At 31.2% G+C, this 23,209-nt stretch overlaps 1 protein-coding gene across 2 annotated transcripts; it reads left to right on the forward strand.

The window, feature by feature from the left end:
* The first annotated feature begins 53 nt into the window (after window positions 1-53).
* On the forward strand, window positions 54-22,310 carry LOC143056577 (uncharacterized). 2 transcript variants are annotated; one of them, XM_076229681.1, is made up of 4 exons: window positions 54-152; window positions 9,916-10,135; window positions 15,166-15,378; window positions 16,386-22,310. In XM_076229681.1, exons 1-4 carry the CDS (start codon window positions 132-134, stop codon window positions 16,634-16,636), a joined length of 705 nt encoding a protein of 234 aa, XP_076085796.1. In that variant the 5' UTR covers window positions 54-131; the 3' UTR covers window positions 16,637-22,310. The 2 variants fall into 2 exon arrangements, with proteins under 2 accessions (XP_076085796.1, XP_076085795.1); XM_076229680.1 differs by having other exon boundaries at window positions 60-166.
* Window positions 22,311-23,209: the final 899 nt, after the last annotated feature.

Genomic DNA, 23,209 nt, shown 5'->3' on the forward strand with positions numbered 1-23,209 from the left:
TTTTTCCCTTAAGTTTGTTATCGTGCTTTTTGATTGGACAGAGCGGGAACTTCAAAAAGCAGCTGGTAAACACACTTGTTTAAAAATTTTAAACAGAAGAGATTCAAGAGTTCTCTGTGATTTGATGTTTTATGCAAACTACAACTACAAAGGTTTAAAACTTGACGTAAACATCTTGCAAACTTATTTTTTTATAATTAATGATTGCAGAAACGGAAAAAAAACCCACCAAAATATGAATTATAAATAGTCAAAATCGGCACCTGGTCAAATCGGCACCTGATTCGGCACCCATGTTAAACATGTAAAATATATTTGATTTACATATATCTTACCAGTATTAAGTAAAAATGTATATATTTTTCTCTCTCAACTAAATGTTATTCCACCTAAACCAGTGGCGGATCCAAAACTTTTCCTAAGAGGGGGCCCTCTGACTGACCTAAGGGGGGGGGGGGGGGCCTCTCCAGTCATGCTTCAATGATTCCCTATATAATCAACCAATTTTTTCCCATGAAAGGGGGGGGGCCCGGGCCCCCTCCTGGATCCGCCTATGTAAAAGATTGTCAAGAATGCCGAATTGACTTTAAATAGGTGCCGATTTGACTAGATACAGATTTAACCAGGTGCCAATTTTGATGACTTTTTATGTTTTTCTATGGGTGCAGATTTGACTTGTACCCCAAAATATATATAATCTTTCTAATCTGCATGTCTGTAGGCATGGATGAGTGTTCTGAAACATAAAATGCATTAAATTTTTAGGCACCTTACTTTATATATTTATCATGTTAAATATAGACTAGTGAATGCTAGGTCTTCAGGTTTTGTCTGTAATTCGATGTGGTATAAAATACAGCCGTTTATATCAGTTTATCAAAAACGTTATAATAACTGTGCCATAACAGGGAAAAAAATGAATGGTTGCCCATTGGCGACCAGAAATTGCCCTGCTGGCTACTGGCCTTTATAAGTTAATTTTGACCCCTGCGGCATTGTAAATTCATTTGCCACAACGTCTTAACCCAGGCTATCCCAGTTTGTGCTTCAATAATAGGCGCAATTGCTTCATTTGCTTAGAATTTAATAAAAATCACCACACAGCACATACATGTATTATTATACACAGCCCTCTCTGGCCTAATAACACACCAGCAAGCAAGACACCTTATCGCTATTTGTTTGCCATTACTAAACCATGTAAACATCACACATGTTCCCATAAAATTTTGATGTCATACATGTAAATATAATAGAAAATATCTGACGCTACAAAAATATTAATGGAAAAGTGATTGTTCTATGATGACAATAGTTCAAGCGGAACAGATTCTCGTGTCAGCCCGGAATAGAGATACACCTTATCGCTATTTGTCCCCCATTACTGGCAGTCAGGGTTACTACTTGTACAAGTTATTTTTATTTACTCAAAGAAGTAAAAAAAAATATACACATAAGTAAATAAATAATGTTTGAATAATCTCCCCTAAATTTTCTCAAAAGTAAATTTTTCTTACAACATGTTCAATCTCACAAAAGTCCTCAAGTTTTGAGATGCAAATTCATGCCTTTAACATGTTTAATGATTTTTCCCAGGTTTGCTCAATTTTTTTTTATTAGATTTCAATGTTTCATCTCATTAATTCAATAAGGCCAAAATAAAAAGATTGTATGTTTGCCCAAACGCGACCGAGCCAAAATAAACCCGCCGACTCAAATTCTTTTTTTGACGTTTTTTTGAAGAATTTTTTTTTTTCGGATTTTTTTTGGGTCCGCTCCGTCATCGTACAAAACTTAATGTTTGTCGTCTTTCCGTTTGAAAGTAACTGTGAATAAGATTAAATGAAGCGTATAAAAGACGCAGTTAATCGATATTCAATGTTCTTTGTTTTTATCTTCTGATTTAACGAACGGAAAGTAAAACATGTGAAGTGGCACAGTTTTTTTAACGCTGTAGTTGTCTGTACTACCAAACCCTTACCTATATGCTCAATGTTAATTTCATCGTGTTATCGAATATCTGATAAGAATATTCAGGCAGATTTGTTCAAAACCATGTGCAATCGAATATTTTCAATGTTATTCTGACAGGAAATGGATCCGGAAGTTGCGAATTTACAATCTTGCAAGAAGATTTTGTTTTTACTGAATAAAAAGGAATTATTTCTTGATAAATTGTTGTCTTTAATTATAATCTTTCTTTATCATGTAAATTAGATGCCCTTTTATTCAAATAGTTCAAATTTACAAGTCTCATTAGACAAGATCAGTACGTTGATGTTTGGGAGAATTTGATAAAACTATATTTGTTCACAGAATCAGAAATATAATCTTAACTGAATGTAACTCCCTCTGAATAATTTATTGCAATATAAATCCCTTTTGACAAGAGAAATCTGACTTATGACAGAAATTTTTTTTCACATATATGCAAAAGTAAAAACATGTTATGGACGCCATATTGGATTTTTATACAAATTTGTGAGGAAGCCTCTAGAACCATGACCTAAAAATAAATAGTCTTCAGAAAACGTTTACTTTATGCAATTATATTTTATCAATAATGATTATTTTCAAAAATTTAAACTTGATTTTTTAAAGAAATAAAATTATAACAAATACGTTTTTAGTTTGGAGATTCTACAGAACATGCTTTGATCTATTTATAGCCAAATTAGTTTACCTGTGTGATAATGTAAATACAAATTTGTTTTCAAAACATAAAAAAGACACAAACTAAGAGCACATTTGTTTCTAATCTAAACGATGTAAACGATTACGCGCGTAGTCGTTTAATCCATTTGTTTCTTACATTTTTTGGTCAACGTTGACATCGTTCACATAAACGATGTACGCGCAAAATAGTCGCGTAGTCGTTGATCGTTTATAGTTGAGACGTGTAAACGATATATTTGTTTCCGCATCTGTCGTTTAAATAATTACGAGCACGTGTTGTTTTCGCAAAGTCCTGGTTATTTATTTCCCGCACTTTTACCTGTTTGTTTACAGTGCTTGAGTGTAATCTATTTTCCGATTACGCGGGGTCGATAAAGTTTACGATGTATTTGTTTCTAGCAGCTTAAAGTTTACTAAACGATAGTCATCGATGACAAAATTTCTGGTTAGAAACAAATGCACTCTAAGGATGGTAGATAATAATTCATATAAGTATTTTAGGACATTTAATCTATTTTAATAGATTTAAAAACTGCAAACAAATTTAATCATTACATAATCAGCTGATATTTTTTTTACACAAACATCGTGTTGATGGAACTGTTGAAAATCACTTTATAAATCCACCAGCCCTTTCACAAAGCTAGCAATTGTCAGTGTTATAAACATCTCAGGATACAAATCATATAGTAGACTAATTTATTTATAGAGGTTTTAAATTCATGGCTTTTGGTTTTCTCTACAAAGGTTTGACGGAAAAAAAAGATATAGAAACTGTTTTAAGATCTTTTAATATTTTCATGCAAATTCTGATAAAAAAAAAAAAAAGAATTTGCCTACCTACCTACCCACACCCAGTCATCATGGGTCGGGTTTGGGCAAACTGAAATATTTTTAATTGTGGCCTAAAGAATCTGATTGCGCAGAGATCTTAAGTACTTGCGCAAGGCCTTCAAAAATTGCTCCTTGGGGCAGGGTTGGAAAAAACCTGGGTTTACTTATATACATGTAAGTATATTGATATTACTTCTTCAAGTAATTAAAAATAACTTGTACAAGAAGTACCCCTGACTGACTGGACATCACAAAAGGCTCACTTAAAATTTTGATGTTGTTATAGAAAATTTCTGACAACATAACGTAAAAGTAACTTCAAAAGGTCAGGGGGGAAAAGCTTCTTGTGTCAAGTGTGAGAGATTTTCAAATAGCTTTAAGGTGTATCAGTCTGTCAAAAAAGGTATGGTGGAAAGCGCAATGTAAGGTCAAATGTCAGAATTGTAAAAGTCCATAATGAATGATGATAATTGATTACTATGCCATATTTTATTTTCAAATATATATATAAAATTATCTTGATGAAACCTTTTTCTGGTGAATAAGGCTTGGAAGAAAAGATTATATTCATTGACATTGTTAACGGTCATTTTATTCCTACATTTTGTATTTCCTAGCTTAGAGAGCAAAAAAAGAATAAATTTGTACTTCAGTCATTTTGTCAGTCGAATCTCTGAATCAACCAACTTTTCAGTCCCATGATAGGACTTTCTGGGCATAGCCAGAACTTGAATGAAGCAGTCCCAAAATCAATTTGGCAAATTGGCCATGTATTGGAGCCAGTATACATTGTTGATAGCTCTAACTTGGTTCATTTCAGCCATTTACCACTTTGTCTATTCAAATTTTCTAAACTAAAATCACATGTTTATGTAATACCTGGGTGGAATCAGAAAAAAATGAAGCAAAAGTGTGACATGGGGGGTCCAATTTCAAACTTAATATTTTGTATTTCTTTTTGTCTTGCCCTATTACCAATACTTTAAATTTTATAATTCCAAAGTTTCAGGCCGAACGAAACAGACACATTGAATAATCTTAAATTTTAATAGCATACATCTCAAAAATATTTAACAGAAACCATACTACTTAAAAACAAGTTTGGTAATAAAACAGTCAAGAAAACATTGCTCAGACCTTTTCCAAATGAAAGTCAATATAAAAAGGAAAATTTTAAAACCAAAATTTCCATCTTTTCTGCTAAATCATATAATAACAATCAAATTGAATAGCTTAATTTGAAAAAAATAATAGTAACTAGTGATTGAAGTTTTTGCCAATAAAAAGAATCTTAATATATTTCAGTTACAATAGTAAACTTTGAAAGCCCTGAGATTTTGTGATCATTTGCAAAAAACAAAATGTCATTTCATTGTACCGTTTTTATGTAATTGTATGTAGAAAAAACCTTCTATTTTCAGTATTTTGTCACACTCCTGACATATGTTACAAAGATTGAAAAATGCTTTAAACTTTCACAAAAAATCACTAAACACATTGCTATATCATTGATTTCAATTTCTGATATCTTTACCCATAGAACAGGACTTTCTTTTTAGGACCATTTAAAAAAAACACAAACATGACAAAGAGAGGTACCCCAAAATGTCAGGAGTGTGACAACTGTCTTTAAACATCTACCAAAGAATACAACAGTCAGGGGACTTACTTAAACAAGTGATTTTCTAAATCACTGATTCAAGTAACAATATTTCCATGAAGGTTGGAAGTTAGAGTTGTCTTTCTTTAATAATCACCTATTTAAGTAGTACAAATTAATCACTAGAAGAAGTGATTTAATATTAGTGTAGCTTTAAATATAGAATACTAATGATCCAGGGACTAATTATGTTTCTAAACTTATCAGAACCAACATCTGTGTTGTCTAGGATGACCAGGTCATTTCAGGTGATGACCTTGTACTGAATTTAGGATAATGACATAATAATCACTTGTTTAAGTATCAGACCTCAATTTCCTTCCCAAAAATCACTTCTTTAAGTATCATTCTTTTAATAACCCCCACTAATTTCAGCACCCCCAAACAGTGAAATTTTTATCGCGAACAGTAGAATTTTATTACATAATCTGAAAGATGAAACCTTGAACTTCACAGGAAAAATACTGCCACTGCTGTGAAAAATCTTTTAAGAAAGTATCAGTTCATTATGAAAAGCCATTTTTATAGCATTTTTTCAACTAAAATAGAATTTTCAGGTAAATGATAGCATCATAGGCATAAACCTTGCTACTTAAAAGAAGCAAAAAGTTCATATTTTTTAATTTTACTAATTAAAAGATGTTATTTAAACCTATGTGTTTAAAATTTTGAAAAATCTGCAAAATTCCAATTTGTGACAAAACCTTGAATTTGCTACTCAAATAAGTGATTTAAAAATCACTTATTTCAGTAAGTCCCCTGACTGTACAAAGGACTTAAATGTTTTATTTTTTTTATTTTTCAGAAGTGGCTATTCCAAAGAGAAGAAAAAAAATCATTACCACTGTGATATGTTTATATCATAGATGTGGGAGTGCATTATATATGTCAGGAGTGTGACGCTTTTTTAAGGCATTTTCTGTCAATTCATAATTTCACAAGAACAAGTTCCACAAGTTTCTTTGTGTAAGAAATGTTAAAACCAAGTAATATTCATATCATTTACCTCTTAAATGTGTTATTTATCATGATTGTTTTGGCACAATCAGTTTTAATTAGTCATTTTTCTATTTTTTGTGCACTGAGTAATGCAAATTTATCAAAGGAAATAAGTGTGTACAACTATAATATCATATAGGAAAGTGAGGAAATGAATTTTGTACAAAATAGAACAATTATTTTGATTTAAAATGGTATATTTAAAGATGTTTCAAGGATTAACCATTCAGATGTAATTCGTCACACTCCTGACATGAATTTAACAATTTAAGAAAAATATGAAAATTAGCTTTATTTTTAGGACAGATAATTGAAAGACAGCTAGTAACATGAGTAAAATGAAGAAACTTTTGGTAAACCTTCCATTCCTTAAAACATCTACCAGATTTGCTGAAATAAGCAGGGCAAAATTTTCTAGAAGAAATGATTCAAAGAAAGAGACTTCGAATGAGAGAACTCGCAAATACTGGCTGAATCTGAAATTAAAAATTGATCAGCGGAAGTTGGACCATCTTAAAATAAAAACCTATAAAACCAAGCTAACAAAAAAAAGCTTAAAGAAAGAAGAACTTCAAATTCCAAATTTTATAAACAATATAAAGAAAAACAAAGGCAGTGGCAGAGAAACAGTAGAAAAAAAAGGAAGAAAGATAAAAAAGAAGTTGGGTTGAATAAGGACTTAGAATTGAACAAAAACAGCTCAAAAATTAAAATGAGAACAGATCTGTGACTGTGTCAGATTCCAGATCTACAGTGAGAAAACCTGCACAACAAACAAGAAAACAATTGCCACAAAACAAAAATGCTTATAAATGATCCCTTCTAGAAGGCCCTTCTGGGTGTAGCATTTTTTATGATGTGTTTCAAAGAACTCGTCCAAGCATTTAGGTTTTGTGGCAGTTGTTTTCTTGTGTGTTGTGCAGGTTTTCTCACTGTAGATCTGGAATCTGACACAGTTACAGATCTGTTCTCATTTGAATTTTTGAGCTGTTTTTGTTCGATTCTAAGTCCTTATTCAACCCAACTTCTTTTTTATCTTTCTTCCTTTTTTTCTACTGTTTTTCTGCTACTGCCTTTGTTTTTCTTTATATTGTTTATCAAATTTGGAATTCAAAGTTCTTCTTTCTTTAAGCCTTTTTTTGTTAGCATGGTTTTGTAGTTTTTTATTTTGTTTAAGATTGTCCAACTTCCTCTGATAATTTTTTAATTTTATATTCAGCCAATATTTGCGGGTTTTCTCTTTCCAAGTCTCTTTCTTTGAATCATTTCTTCCAGATAATTTTGCCTGGCTTATGTCAGCAAGTCTAGTGGATGTTTTAAGGAATGGAAGATTTACCAAAAGTTTCTAAATTACTAGCTGTCTTTCAACTATCTGTCCTAAAAATAAAGCTAATTTTCATATTTTTCTTAAATTGTTAAATTCATGTCAGGAGTGTGACGAATTACATCTGAATGGTTAATCCTTGAAACATCTTTAAATATACCATTTAAATTCAAAATGATTGTTCTATTTTGTACAAAATTCATTTCCTCACTTTCCTATATGATTTTATAGTTGTACACACTTATTTCCTTTGATAAATTTGCATTACTGTGCACAAAAAATAGAAAAATGACTAATTAAAACTTATTGTGTCAAAACAATCATGATAAATAACACATTTAAGAGGTAAATGATAGGAATATAACTTTGTTTTAACATTTCTAACACAAAGAAACCTGTTGAACTTGTCCTTGTGAAATTATGAATTGACAGAAAATGCCTTAAAAAAAGCGTCACACTCCTGACATATATAATGCACTCCCACATCTATGATATAAACATATCACAGTTGTAATAATTTTTTTTCTTCTCTTTGGAATAGCCACTACTGAAAAATAAAGAAGAAGAACATATTTAAGTCCTATGTATTCTTTGGTACATGTTTAAAGACAGTTGTCACACTCCTGACATTTTTGGGTGCTTGTATAGAAGTTAATCCAATATGTGAATTATGCACCTCAGGATGTCTGTATAGCCTTTTATGGATAGCTTATACATGTATACAATAAATACTTACCAGTTTTACACACAAATACTCCTTTAAAATACAACCATAACACTTTAATTTAGAAATTATCAAATTTTGCCAATATTAATTTTTGGTACATACCTTTTCACAATGTATATTTATTTACATAATATTTGTGCAATGATAACACCAATCTATAACCTACAAAACCTAGTATTGAAGAATGATTATAAACCATCTTCATATACATGCATTCATCATAATAATTTTTACTCAACATGTAAATTATTAAAAAAAAATCCTGTCACACAAAAAGCGTCACACTCCTGACAAATTTGACATGTTTTTTTAATAAAACTTTTGGCTGGTACAAGATATATCTAAATGAAATTTGGCTGCAAGTTAGCTGGTATTGAACTTGTTGGTTTGACATTTAATTTACTTTCCTAAATATAATGGGGGAAACAATATGCCCCAATATGTTAAAATCTTCATTTTTTCTGATTCCACCCACCTCTGATAATATTTTTTCAAAACTAATACCTCTGATAAAAATTTTCAAAACTAAAATCACTTGTTTATGTTTACAATACCTCTGATAAAAAATTTCAAAACTAAAATCACTAGTTTATGTTATACCTCTGATAATTTTTTTCAAAACTAAAATCACTTATGTAATACCTCTGATAAAATATTTCAAAACTAAAATCACTTGTTTATAATGTACATGATGTAATACCTCTGATAAATGAATATACATATATGTCGGTCAAGGGTCTAACTTAAATAAGTTATCAGAGAAAAATAACATGCATGTGTTATTACATACACTTTCATGAGTTGTCTACTCTTTCCTTAATCTGTAATAACATATATTTGTTATCAGTTAAATATATCATATATATTTTATCTTTAATGGGCATTTGAGAATTCTTAAAACTATGCGCAGTAGCTATATTACCTTGATAACTAATTTTCTAATTCCATTAATACAATTTTGATCAACCATGGTAAATCAATGAGACAAGGCTTTTAAGGGCAAACTAAGCTGTGATAACAAGGCTTTTAAGGGCAAACTAAGCTGTAAGGCTTAGTTATTACAAGCATGTAACTTACTAAATGAGAGTAAATGAGACACTTGGAGTCTTGCGCAGTGCCTCATTAATTACAAGCTCTGATCATCATTTCTTACAATGAATTGAAATACATTGTTAAGCAAGTCAGAACAAAGCCTTTAAGGAGATATAGAGAAGCTGTAATAACACCCTTTGGTTATTGCAGGAATATAATTTCTGTAATAACATAGGTATACTATGCATGATTGGTAAACTATGAGCTGTTATATCTTTGCAAAGATTAGTATACATAAAGAAGATTATACTATATCAATAGAACTTGAGAAAAATTTAACAAAATAAACTTTGTATATTTTCCCGTTGAAACATGTAACATATACATGTATATATGTATGTTATTACAGTTTTTTGATATTTTAGCCCACAATAACAACATGTACAATGTATGTTATTTTTCTCTAATAACTTATTTAAGTTAGACCCTTGACTGTATGTAGGGTTTTACTTCTCAAATTACTTGTTTCAGTATATATGTACTAGTGACAGAAAAAAATCTTGTGTCTATTGTGAAAATTTTCAATTTTTCAAAACTTAAATCACTTGTTTATGTAATACCTCTGATAAATGGATATATTCATTTTTTGATATTTGATTTTAGTTTGAAATGGGTGGTACACACACAAGGATAGAACAAAATGAAGATGCCCTTACACCTCCACGTCAGGGACCACATACCAGAGTCCTGGAGTTTGACCCACGATCTCCTACAACAGAAATAGCAAGGACACCAATTGTAGTAGACAAGACACCAGACGGATTGCTAGACCCTAGATCTCCAACACCAGGAGTTCTCAGGACACCTATTCCTGATTATCATGGTAGAAATTAATACAAAATCATTATCAGTCGGGGAAACTTGATTATTTTATAAATTATTTGAAATCACTGCCACTGGCTTATAGAATTGATATAAGAAGATGTGGTATGAGTGCCAATGATGAGACAACTCTCCATCCAAGTCACAATTTATAAAAGAAAACATTTATAGGTAAAAGTGCCGTCTTAAATACGGAGCCTTAACATGCTTTTATTGTCGAGCCTGCAACTTTTGTTGCAGAAAGCTCGACATAGGGATAGAGATACGGCGGCGGCTACGGCGGCAGCGTTAGCTAACTTCTTAAAAGCTTTATATTTTAGAAGGTGGAAGACCTGGATGCTTCATACTTTGTATATAGATGCTTCATGTTACGAAGTTTCCGTCAGTCACATGTCCAATGCCCTTGACCTCATTTTCATGGTTCAGTGACCACTTGAAAAAAAAGTTCAAATTTTTTGTAATGTTGAAATCTCTCTTATTATAAGTAATAGGATAACTATATTTGATATGTGCGTACCTTGCAAGGTCCTCATGTCTGTCAGACAGTTTTCTCTTGATCTCGACCTCATTTCATGGATCAGTGAACAAGGTTAAGTTTTGGTGGTCAAGTCCATATCTCAGATACTATAAGCAATAGGGCTAGTATATTCGGTGTATGGAAGGACTGTAAGGTGTACATGTCCAACTGGCAGGTGTCATCTGACCTTGACCTCATTTTCATGGTTCAGTGGTTATAGTTAAATTTTTGTGTTTTGGTCTGTTTTTCTCATACTATATGCAATAGGTCTACTATATTTGTTGTATGGAATGATTGTTAAGTGTACATGTCTAGCGGGCAGATGTCATGTGACCTTGACCTCATTTTCATGGTTCAGTGGTCAAAGTTAAGTTTTTGAGTTTTGGTCTTTTTATCTAATGCTATATGCCATATGTCAACTATATTTGGTGTATGGAAATATTTTATGATCTTTATGTCAGTCGAGCAGGTTTTATTTAACAGTGACCTCATTTTCACGGTTCATTGCACAGTGTTAAGTTTTTGTGTTTTGGTCTATTTTTCTTAAACTATAAGTAATGTGTCAACTATATATGTTGTATAGAAGCATTGTTAGCTGTACCTGTCTGCCTGGCATGGTTCATCTGACCTGGACCTCTTTTTCAAGGTTCATTGGTCTTTGTTTAGTTATCTTGGTTAATGTTAAGTTTATGTGACAGTTGTAATAAAGCTTAGCTTTATACTTAGGACTATCAACATAATATCAATGATTAGTATAGAAGGCGAGACATTTCAGCGTGTGCACTCTTGTTATCATTATTTCCATCTATTAGATGATTAGTAAAGGTCACCTCTCTTGAGTGGTCATTGTAAAGGCTTCCTATGAATGACTGCTAAATTTATATATTACAGATTTGATACATGTATATTAAATCACCTTCCAATGCTTAACTAATTAACACATCTTCCACTGAAATGAGCACCAGTGTCTGCCAAATAGCTACATGGGTTGGAATAAATTAATGTATAATTCCAAAACCTCCCTGGCATGTTCATGATGTTTGGGGATTTGTTTGAAAATTATTTAACAATAAAAAAATTTTTTTTAAATATATATGGACCATAATTTGCTATTGGGCTCGTTTCCTATAACGATAGAAAAGTGATAAAAATGTGTATTACTGTAAGAAAAGTTGTAACTACATCTAAAGATGCCTATATTTGTATCAACATACAAGTGTATGCTACTCTTCCCTAGAAAAAAAATTGAAATTAACAAATTTCAAAGATTATACGACCGTATTTTTGTGTCGTTTCTCACGTTACTTTTCGCTTCCGAAGTGCATAACACTGACTGATTTATAGATAATCGTCACCGGCAAATTCGTAACTTTTGCTTTCAAATAATAAAGAACATCGACCAATAAGAATAGTCAGAAGAAAATGCCGAGAACTATAAGCATTTCTGTAGCAGGTGTAAGAACACTAGCGTTACTTTGGTTTCCTATTTCGTAACGCAAATTTTAGATGATGTAATCTGCTTTGTTGTAATAGAATTCTTTATAACAATATGCAAATATGAACTCTCGCGAGATGTTCAAACAGGTAAATCAGAGATGATTTACATTCTAGATTTGTTCTTCGTAATAATTAAGTTAGAAAACGACGTTATCGTTATGCGTTACATTTTACACGAAACAGAAGTCCAGTTATTTCCTTTTTTTTATTGAAATTATTTTTGTCGTTAAGTTCTAATCATTTCCGGTCATACGTGAAACATGTGACTAACATGTGATCACGCCCTTACGGCCGGATATATGTAATACTAGGTCTAAATATTGTTTTTGTTTCCAACGAGATGTTAGCAAACATAATCTGTAGACTTGTTTCGTCTTGTTTAAAAAAGGAAAATATAATTTTCAAAGAGATTGTGCCGGGGGTCTATTATTTTTCCTATGTGCATAATGTTACATACGATGTTGTGTGAAAATAAATGCCCAATGACTTGACAAAATCGATTTCAGATTTGACAGAAGTTATAACACACTTCGTTTCTGGATAACGATGTAAAGGGTCCTTGGAAAATTCAATCGACATTACGTCTCTTATCATTGTGCCGATGCTCGTTGGATTGATTTTGCTTCAGCAGTAAATATTACTGGATATTTTAGGTGAATAAAGATAATTTAATAAAAAATACATGTTAATAAACCGTTACACCATTACACTTGGAATGTACACAGTTGGTATCTTTGTCACAATTTTTAATTATTTTTTTTTATTCATGTTCTGCAAACACTTTTCAGAAACGCAATAAACTTGTCAAAGGAGAAGTTAACTTTTACCATGCATGACTTGAAAGGAAGTACTTTATTGATTTTAGCCCACTAAAGTAGGTTAAAATGTGGAAACCATGTAGATGGTGTACAGGTCACAAATATCACATGGTGCCTATTTTAAAGATTTTAATTACAAGTTAAAAGTTTTTTTCTTTACTGGATTTAAAGAATTTTACATTGCCAATGATTTGGAATAAATTGTATATAACTGGAATTTCAAAACCAAATATAAATACATTTTTTTGGCTAAAACATCAAGATACAACGATTATGGTATCCTGTATCAATGAAGAAAATATGGAAATTTCTGAATAAATTGTACTAATTGTTTTCAAAACAAGCACATATTTAGGAGTTTTATAATACTGTTACATTTAAGATGGATTTTAAGAAAAAGTATACTGTTCAGATTATTTTAAGGAGATTTTGCAATAAAATAAAACTAAAAAAATGCTTTCGGTTTCTTATGGTTTCCTGTCACGTTTAAAAAAAACTTTAATTTAACATTGAAAATAGATTTAAAATATTAACATGAAGCAAATAACACTAGTAATGGTGTTCATTTATGTCTTTTGAAATATATTGTGCAAAATAAAGAAAATAAAGATTGGTTTCCTGTCACGTAAACGGTGAATCAAAATGTATTAATTTTTTCTTGAAAAACTCAATTGTTCCATTAATACTATTCTAACACCAACACAACCCACAGAATAAAAGTTAAAATTTTAGAACTTATAAAAAAGGATACAAAAAGAAACCAAAGGCCGAATACCAAATTATGGTCCATATAGATACAATTCTGTTGCATTCATTACAAATTGAAGGACTTGACCTACCTTAATTTATGGGGTTGTATTTGTAACCTATTTGAATAACATCTTTTAAGGGTCATAGTTTTTTTCTTGACATGACCAGTCAGGGGACTTACTTAAACAAGTGATTTTCTAAATCACTGATTCAAGTAACATTATTTCCATAAAGGTTGGAAGTTAGAGTTGTCTTTCTTTAATAATCACCTATTTAAGTAGTACAAATTAATCACTAGAAGAAGTGATTTAATATTAGTGTAGCTTTAAATATAGAATACTAATGATCCAGGGACTAATTATGTTTCTAAACTTATCAGAACCAACATCTGTGTTGTCTAGGATGACCATGTCATTTCAGGTGATGACCTTGTACTGAATCTAGGATAATGACATAGAAATCACTTGTTTAAGTATCAGACCTCAATTTCCTTTCCCAAAAATCACTTCTTTAAGTATCATTCTTTTAATAACCCCCACTAATTTCAACACCCCCGAACAGTGAAATTTTTATCGCGAACAGTAGAATTTTATTACATAATCTGAAAGATGAAACCTTGAACTTCACAGGAAAAATACTCCCACTGCTGTGAAAAATCTTTTAAGAAAGTATCAGTTCATTATGTAAAGCCATTATTATAGCATTTTTTCAACTAAAAGAGAATTTTCAGGTAAATGATAGCATCAAAGGCATAAAACTTGCTACTTAAAAGAAGCAAAAAGTTCATATTTTTTAATTTTACTAATTAAAAGATGTTATTTAAACCTATGTGTTTAAAATTTTGAAAAAACTACAAAATCCCAATTTGTGACAAAACCTCGAATTTGCTACTCAAATAAGTGATTTTAAAATCACTTATTTGAGTAAGTCCCCTGACTGATGACAACAAATCAATTACAGTGCTTTTTATCAACTGAATGATCATTAATTAATATACATATCAGTTTTTTAATTTTTTAAATCCTCTCAAGAATTTTGACGTTATCAATCTTTCAGCATGTGTTCAGAAAAACGTGTGAAATAGTTACTGTTTTTGCTGATGCATGTTTACTGTTAAAAACATAATATAAAATGAAAGACTGTAAGGGTACGTAAACCAGATAGGCATTGATTGAAACTCAACATATATATATATATTTTTTGTGGCAGTATAATCATCAAGGTAAATAATTTTGCTAGCATCTTTTCTCTCAAAGTTATTGACTGATGTTAGCAATAATCAACTTTACCTCTCATGATCATGATGATGATAGCATGTCTATGTCAATGTATTGGAGGTATGCAAATTTGTTTCAATGGGAAAATTGCTATTTTGAATTTAATTGTATAATATCCAAAATATGTTAACTATTTGATTGAATTGACATTAATTTTGTTAATTGTTCACAGGAAAATTTGATGATATTCAAGAGAATAATCTGATGCATGACCAGATGGTTGAAGATGCATTCGCAGATGCAATGGCTGAAATGGACGATCAAGCTAATGACCAACAACAGCTGTTATTGGAACATAACACAGAAAATATACCTCAGTTTCAGAAATTAACCATTAAAGAAGATAAACTGTTGTCAGTCGAGTCTAATAAACGTTTTTATCATGGTAATAGCATTAATTATTTAAGTGACTTATTCCATAGCAGTTTGGTAGCTAAATATAAATTATCATTTATTCTCCCAAAGGATGTCTAAAACTGTTTGTTGCCTTCAAGATATTTTTGGTTTTGTTTTACTGTCTCATTCAAGTATACCTCACATCAACTTTTGTTCATTATAAAAACTATTAGAACTTCTTGTATTACAGACATATTTTATACGACTTTGTTTATCTGTATAGTGTGCCATGGTGGTGACTAGAACTTCTTGTATTACAGACATATTGTATACGACTTTGTTTATCTGTATAGTGTGCCATGGTGGTGACTAAAACTTCTTGTATTACAGACATATTGTATACGACTTTGTTTATCTGTATAGTGTGCCATGGTGGTGACTAGAACTTCTTGTATTACAGACAGATACATATTGTATACGACTTTGTTTATCTGTATAGTGTGCCATGGTGGTGACTAGAACTTCTTGTATTACAGACAGATACATATTGTATACGACTTTGTTTATCTGTATAGTGTGCCATGGTGGTGACTGGTCATAGTAGAGTCACTTGTCTGTCAACACTAAGAATTTGAATTTCAATTCTGCATGTGGCAGGTGCACTTAACTCCGAACCTAATTGACTGGAATTGTCAGTTTTCCTACTGAACTTAAGTGAAGGTTGGTCGTTCTTTCTAGGCACTGTCTTTCTCCATCAATAAAAAATTACCAGCAGGAAATACCACATTCGTGCTGAAAGTGGCATTAAACACAAATCAATCATTTGTATACTGATATTAACTTGGTAGAAGTACAAGGTTGTATAGGAATTTCATAACAATCTGAAGGGGAGGGTCACAATGGTTATAATTTTTGGGAAGTGCTCAAACACAACAGCTTTGGTTATTTTGTTCAACCACAGACGACACCAAAATAGTTACTTCTTATCTCAGTTGCCTTTGTTCTATATGCAAAACTGGTTTATATTGTAATCAAACTTTTTTTTCTTTTTTCTAGATAAAGATGTCACTATTCTACCAAAGAAGACGAGAGCACCACAACCCAAGCAGCTGTTTTCTAACAAGAACATTTCATCTATCAATAAAGACCTTACTCGTTCACCATTGTCTACTAGGAACATTGACATGAACTCACCACTAAACATTGTACAGAAAAAACAATCAAAGAAAGTAGAAAAAGCCAGATCTTGTAACTTGGAGGCTATGACCAGATTCAATGTAGAAGAAAAAGAGAATCTGCACTCATGATATGTTATTATATTGCAAAATCCCTATTGTATACATTTTTACTGTCTGTTATACAAGGTGTTGAACAGACAATATTTTCATTCCTAAAATCATATTTACATGTTGAAATATTCTCTGTATAAAGGGTTGCCTTTCTTTTCTTTTCTTGTATTGATATTTATTCATTTCAGGGTTTAGTTTTATCATGATAGTAGAAATATAATATTGTATTGAAAGTGTTAGTGAAAGTATCATTCATTATTTACATGTATTTGCCCTTTCCTGGGATATGTAGTATACATGGTATAGGGCCTTTCCTGGGATATATAGTATACATGGTATAGCGCCTTTCCTGGGATATAGTATACATGGTATAGGGCCTTTCCTGGGATATATAGTATACATGGTATAGGGGCATTATATTTTCATGTCTGTGCTTATCAGGTTAAAGTTTTGGTTAAAGGAAATTTGTGTTTACATCAACACAATAACTTGTATATATTAAATGTACAAACAGCATGTGTTCAATAATATTTTGTTAATATTATAGGGTTATTGCATTCATGAATATTGGGGAATATTGTCCTGAGTAGAATTTTATATTGCACCAGCTTGAGAGTGCAATATATGTTCTACGAGGGACATTATTCCCCAATATTCATGCAATAACCCTTTTATTGTATAGCAATATAATATTTGAAAGTAAAATTTGGTTTAAACTAAGATTTTTTCGTTGATGACGTCATGAATTTTGAAGATTTATTGAACTAGTGCAATATTAGAATTTATTGCACGCTAACTTTTGTTTACTTTCTGTGGGAAATATTATATTGCTATACAATAAATATTGATATGGTTGATGTTATAATTAATTTAGTCCTCCAAATTAGAATATATACCAACAAGGTGATTTAGTCTTAGAAAATGTACTTTTTTTTATCAAAGAAATTTAAAAAAAGTAATTTAAAAAAAATAAAAACTGGTACATTTGATTACAGTGATAGATATGTGGGAATATTTGTATTATGAAGTAATAAGGATTTTTTTGGAAGACTGTTTTATTATTTTTAAATGTCAAATAATATTGTGTATATGATTGACAGGAGCACTGGAAATATAATATTTATTATGGTACAAGTAAAGTTCATACATTGTATAGTTTGCACTGTTTACCTCCTTCTGTAGCAAGTGCTTACTTCTAAGAAGTTTTATACTAAGTTCAGAATGGTTTTCAGTATTAGCTGTAGTCATCCTTGTTCTAAAACTACAGAATAGATTTAAAGGGATATTGGGAGGTACAGTAAGGATCCAACCAACACCCACTAAAATTAATTTGGATAGTTTAATTTTCATAAAATATTGACAAAATATTTACTTTCACCCTTTGACAAAAATTTCAAAATTTCAAAAAACTTGAACTACACACTTTATCGTAAAATTTTCATTGGGCATATAGTTTGACTAAAACCAATTTTGATCAATAAGAAGCTAAATATTTCCTTATCAGTAGAACATCATTAAAACGTTCAGCTGATTTATACAGAGTTATCTCCCTGTAGGGTTATATACCATCTTAACCCCTCTCTACACAAAGTGGATAAAGACAGGAAAGAAAAGACCTGCCAGTTACCCATCTAACATATCATTCCTATCACATCCATAGATCACATAACATTGGTAACTCATTCATTGATCATATGTTATTCATAAACGTATTTACACTTTTGGTATTTAGCTGAATTATGTCTCCAAATGACCTTAGATCGCCTTTGAATAACCTTCTGACGTCAAGCAACAATCACCTTTTAATTGTGACGTCAATTTTTTTTAATTGTTATGTCAAAGTTTACGGGAACCTGTGTGATTTCACGTAATGGCAGACAAATTTGCATACAAGTGTAAATATGTCTATTGATTACCTGTCGTTCGTTACTCATTCATAGATCATATCATTAATAATTCATCTTTAGATCATTTGTCATTAATAATTCATCTTTAGATCATGTGTCATTCACTATTCATCAATAAACTCATTCATATATCACATGTCATTCATTGATAATCTGTTATTCATTACTCATTCATAGATCATGTCATTAATAATTCAACTTTAGATCATGTGTCATTCAATATTCATCAATAAATTCATTCATTGATGACATCTCATTCATTGACCACATGTCATTAGTTGCTCATTCATAGATCATTGCATTAATAATTCATCTTTAGATCATGTGTCATTCACTATTCATGAATGAAAAAATGTCATTCATTCCTCATTCATAGATCACATGTCATTCATTACTCATTCATAGAACACATGTCATTCATTACTCATCCATAGATCACATGTCATTCAAAACTCATTCATTGATCATATGTCATTCATTACTCATTCAAATTCATAGATCATGTGTCATTCACTATTCATATATAAACTCATTCATAGATCACATGTCATTCATTACTCATTCATAGATCACATGTCATTCCTTTCTCATTCATTGGTCACATGTCATTCCTTTCTCATTCATAGATCACATGTCATTCCTTTCTCATTCATTGATCACATGTCATTCCTTTCTCATTCATTGATCACATGTCATGTGTACTTTATACACAGATCACATGTCATTCCTTTCTCATTCATTGATCACATGTCATGTGTACTTTATACATAGATCTTATGTCATTCATTGATCATATGTCATTCTTTTCTCATTCATTGATCACATGTCATGTGTAATTTATACATAGATCATATGTCATTCCTTTCTCATTCATTGATCACATGTCATTCCTTTCTCATACATTGATCACATGTCATGTGTACTTTATACATAGATCATATGTCATTCCTTTCTCATTCATTGGTCACTTGTCATGTGTACTTTATACATAGATCATATGTCATTCCTTTCTCATTCATTGATCACATGTCATTCCTTTCTCTTTCATTGATCACATGTCATGTGTACTTTATACATAGATCTTATGTCATTCCTTTCTCATTCATTGGTCACATGTCATTTCTTTCTCATTCATTGATCACATGTCATTCCTTTCTCATTCATTGATCTTGTGTCATTCCTTTCTCATACATTGATCATATGTCATTCCTTTCTCATTCATTGATCACATGTCATGTGTACTTTATACATAGATCACGTGTCATTCCTTTCTCATTCATTGATCATATGTCATTCCTTTCTCATTCATTAATCATATGTCATTCCTTTCTCATTCATTGATCATATGTCATTCCTTTCTCATTCATTGATCATATGTCATTCCTTTCTCATTCATTGATCACGCATCATTCCTATCTCATATATTGATCACATGTCATGTGTACTTTATACATAGATCACATGTCATTCTTTTTTCATCAACGGATCATTATTCATCAATATATTAATATCACATGTCATAAACAACTTATCCAGATATCACATGTTGTAGATAAATCATTCATTTGTCAACCTCAGATCACATGACATTCATTAGTTATCCAGTTGAATCATTCTTTACTTGTTCATAGATCGCATGTCAAACATTGCTGATCCATAAATTATATATATGTCATGTGTTACTGGCTCATTGTCCACATGTCATTAAATACTTGCCCATAGATCACATATCATTAAGTGCTTAATAAAAAAAATACTTATTTGATGTCATGTTGTATGCTCACTTTTAATTAGTGAGGCATTATATTTAAATTTTATCTTAACACTGACCTAAGCAAGGTGTGAAATAATACCATGCCTACCCATGTTGAAATTAGTGTAATGCATGATAGGTGTAAGTTTGTTTCCAATAGGTCAATTTAGAAACAACTATAAGTAGACATTTAAAATTATTTTATTATATATCCTTGGCAAGCTATTCTAACAGAAATTTCAAAATAGTTCAAAATACAACAAACCTATCATGTTTAGTTTTGACATCACACATATGCAACTTGTCTTTTTTTTAATTGAAGTTAGAAGATCTTTTTTTACAAGCAACAAATGAGTGTCGTGTCAGATCATATGTCATTCATTAATCATCAGCAGATAACATGTTATTCATTACTCATCAAACTTCAAATGTCATTCATTACTTATTCATAGATCACGCGTCATTCATTACTCATTCATAGATCATATGTCAATTATTACTCATTCATAGATCACATGTCATTCATTACTCATTCATAGATCACAGTCATTCATTACTCATTCTTAGATAACATGTCATTCATTACTCATTCATAGATAACATGTCATTCACTACTCATTCATAGATCACATGGTATTCATTACTCACTCATTGACCACATGTCATTCATTACTCATTCATAGATCACATGTCATTCATTACTCATCAAAACTCAAATGTCATTCATTATTCATTTATGTTTCACATGTCATTCATTACTCATCCATAGATCACATGTCATTCATTACTCTTTCATATATCACATGTCATTCATTACTCATTTGTAGATCACATGTCATTCATTACTCATTTGTAGATCACATGTCATTCATTACACATTCAAAGATCACATGTCATTCATTACTCATTCAAAGATCACATGTCATTCATTACTCATCCATTGATGACATGCCATTCATTACTCATCCATAGATCACATGTCATTCCAAACTCATTTATAGATCAAATGTCATTCCTTACTCATCAATAGATCACATGCAATTCATAGATCAAATGTCAAATGTTCAATCCTTATTCATTACTCATCTATCGATCACATGTCATTCATTACTCATTCATATATCACATGTCATTCATTACTCATTGATAAGTCCATTCATTACTCATTGATAAGTCCATTCATTACTCATTGATAAGTCCATTCATTACTCATTGATAAGTCCATTCATTACTCATTGATAAGTCCATTCATTACTCATTCATAGATTACGTGTCTTTCATCACTCATCAATAGATCATATTGTCATAAATTGTTCATCAATTGATCACATGGCATTTCTTACTCGATCATATATCACCTGTCATTCATTAATCATCCACAAGTCATTTATTTCTCATTCAAAGATCACATGTCATTCATTACTCATCCATAGATCACATGTCATTCATAACTCATTTAGGGATCTAATGTTATTCATAAGCAAGAATAACAAGGTTCATCAGACTTTGAATTCATTTTAATGGTTCATGGTCAGCAACTAGTGTTTGTGAGTTATTTTTTCGTAATCTATAAGTAATAGGCAAACTAGGATGTATGGAATTAGTGTAGGGTGTGCATTTCAATTTCCCAGGGTTTATTTGTCCTCGACCAAATATTGACCCAACATTTAGTTTTTGTGATTAAGCCGGTTTTTCTGATACTATAAGCAGAATTTTAGCCTTTGATTGTAAGGTATACATGTCTGTATGAGAATTTGATCAGATCTTGACATCATGACCCACATCCAGTCAGTTTTTCTTTTCTCTGGATTAAGTACAATTCATAGATATCATGTCTATGAATTTGAAAAAAGGCATATCAAGAGTAACCAGAATACACTTATTTTTACTTATTGATCAACTCATTAATCATTTGTAATGTGATTATCTAAAAAATATCTAGGATAGGTTATGATTTGTCTGTTACATGTATAATACTGTATGTGCCACATTTCAGGGTAAAATAAAAGATAGTTTGGTATAAACAATTTTATTAAGTTTTGTTCTCTTTATTCTTTTAAATTAGCCTGGCTTTATTCAGCTTAACCAGTAGTGGTCAGGTAATTTTGTATTCATTTTATTTCTTTTCTCCTATTTGTTATGACTTTATTTGGTGTATATATAATGGTTGGAAGGTATTCATGTCTGAAACATATCATTTACAAAATGAATAAACACGAACTATACATGACAAATCAATCTTAATAGGAGTATACAATAACAGTTATGTGTAAACGTCCATCCTACTGGGTTCATTCTAGTTAGACCTTTATTATTCACTAGTCAAATGTTTTAGTTTAATTCCTCCGATTAATTAAGCAATTGCTCAATCCTATTAGGAATATGGTATGATTGCTAGGTGTACACGTCCTTTAGGCAAAGTTCATCTGACCTTGACCTCATTTCATGCACCTTTGATCAACGTTGATTGTAATCAGATGCTGTCAACAGTGAGTCTACCATATTTGATGTATGGGGATGGTTGTGTAGTGTACTGGTTTTTTTTTAACCTTGTTTTTGAGGATCACTATTTATTGTAAATAATGCCTGTCATACCACCATGCATTTATTGACTTCAATATAGAAAGCAAGCCAGAAATATCTGCTTGTCTACGGTAGTATCACTCCTTGCACATCTGGATAGACCGTTTATTTGACAAGCTCTTGGTCCAACTGGTTATCGCAGTTAATAAGCTGCATGGTTCGTTCTTTACATTCAAATCTTCTTTGTTTAAAGACCCATTCGTTTTTCATCATCATTACAGAAGCAATCCTTCGATATATCTCATCACTGGATTTTGCTGCATAAGCATTTCCACTGACAGCGACATCAAGGTTAGGATGTATAATATCTATTTACGGTCATTTAGCTGTCACCATGGTAGGAGATCG

The sequence above is a fragment of the Mytilus galloprovincialis genome, chromosome 13 (genome assembly GCF_965363235.1).
Source record: "Mytilus galloprovincialis chromosome 13, xbMytGall1.hap1.1, whole genome shotgun sequence".
In the NCBI taxonomy this organism is placed as follows: Eukaryota; Metazoa; Mollusca; class Bivalvia; order Mytilida; family Mytilidae; genus Mytilus; species Mytilus galloprovincialis.

Coding starts and splice junctions, on each gene's coding strand:
- LOC143056577 (XM_076229680.1), top strand. CDS start 125: ATGTTTTATGCAAACTACAACTACAAAGGTTTAAAACTTGAC. Junction 167..9,915: donor ACAAAGGTTTAAAACTTGAC/GTAAACATCTTG, acceptor ATTTGATTTTAG/TTTGAAATGGGTGGTACACA. Junction 15,379..16,385: donor TAATAAACGTTTTTATCATG/GTAATAGCATTA, acceptor TCTTTTTTCTAG/ATAAAGATGTCACTATTCTA.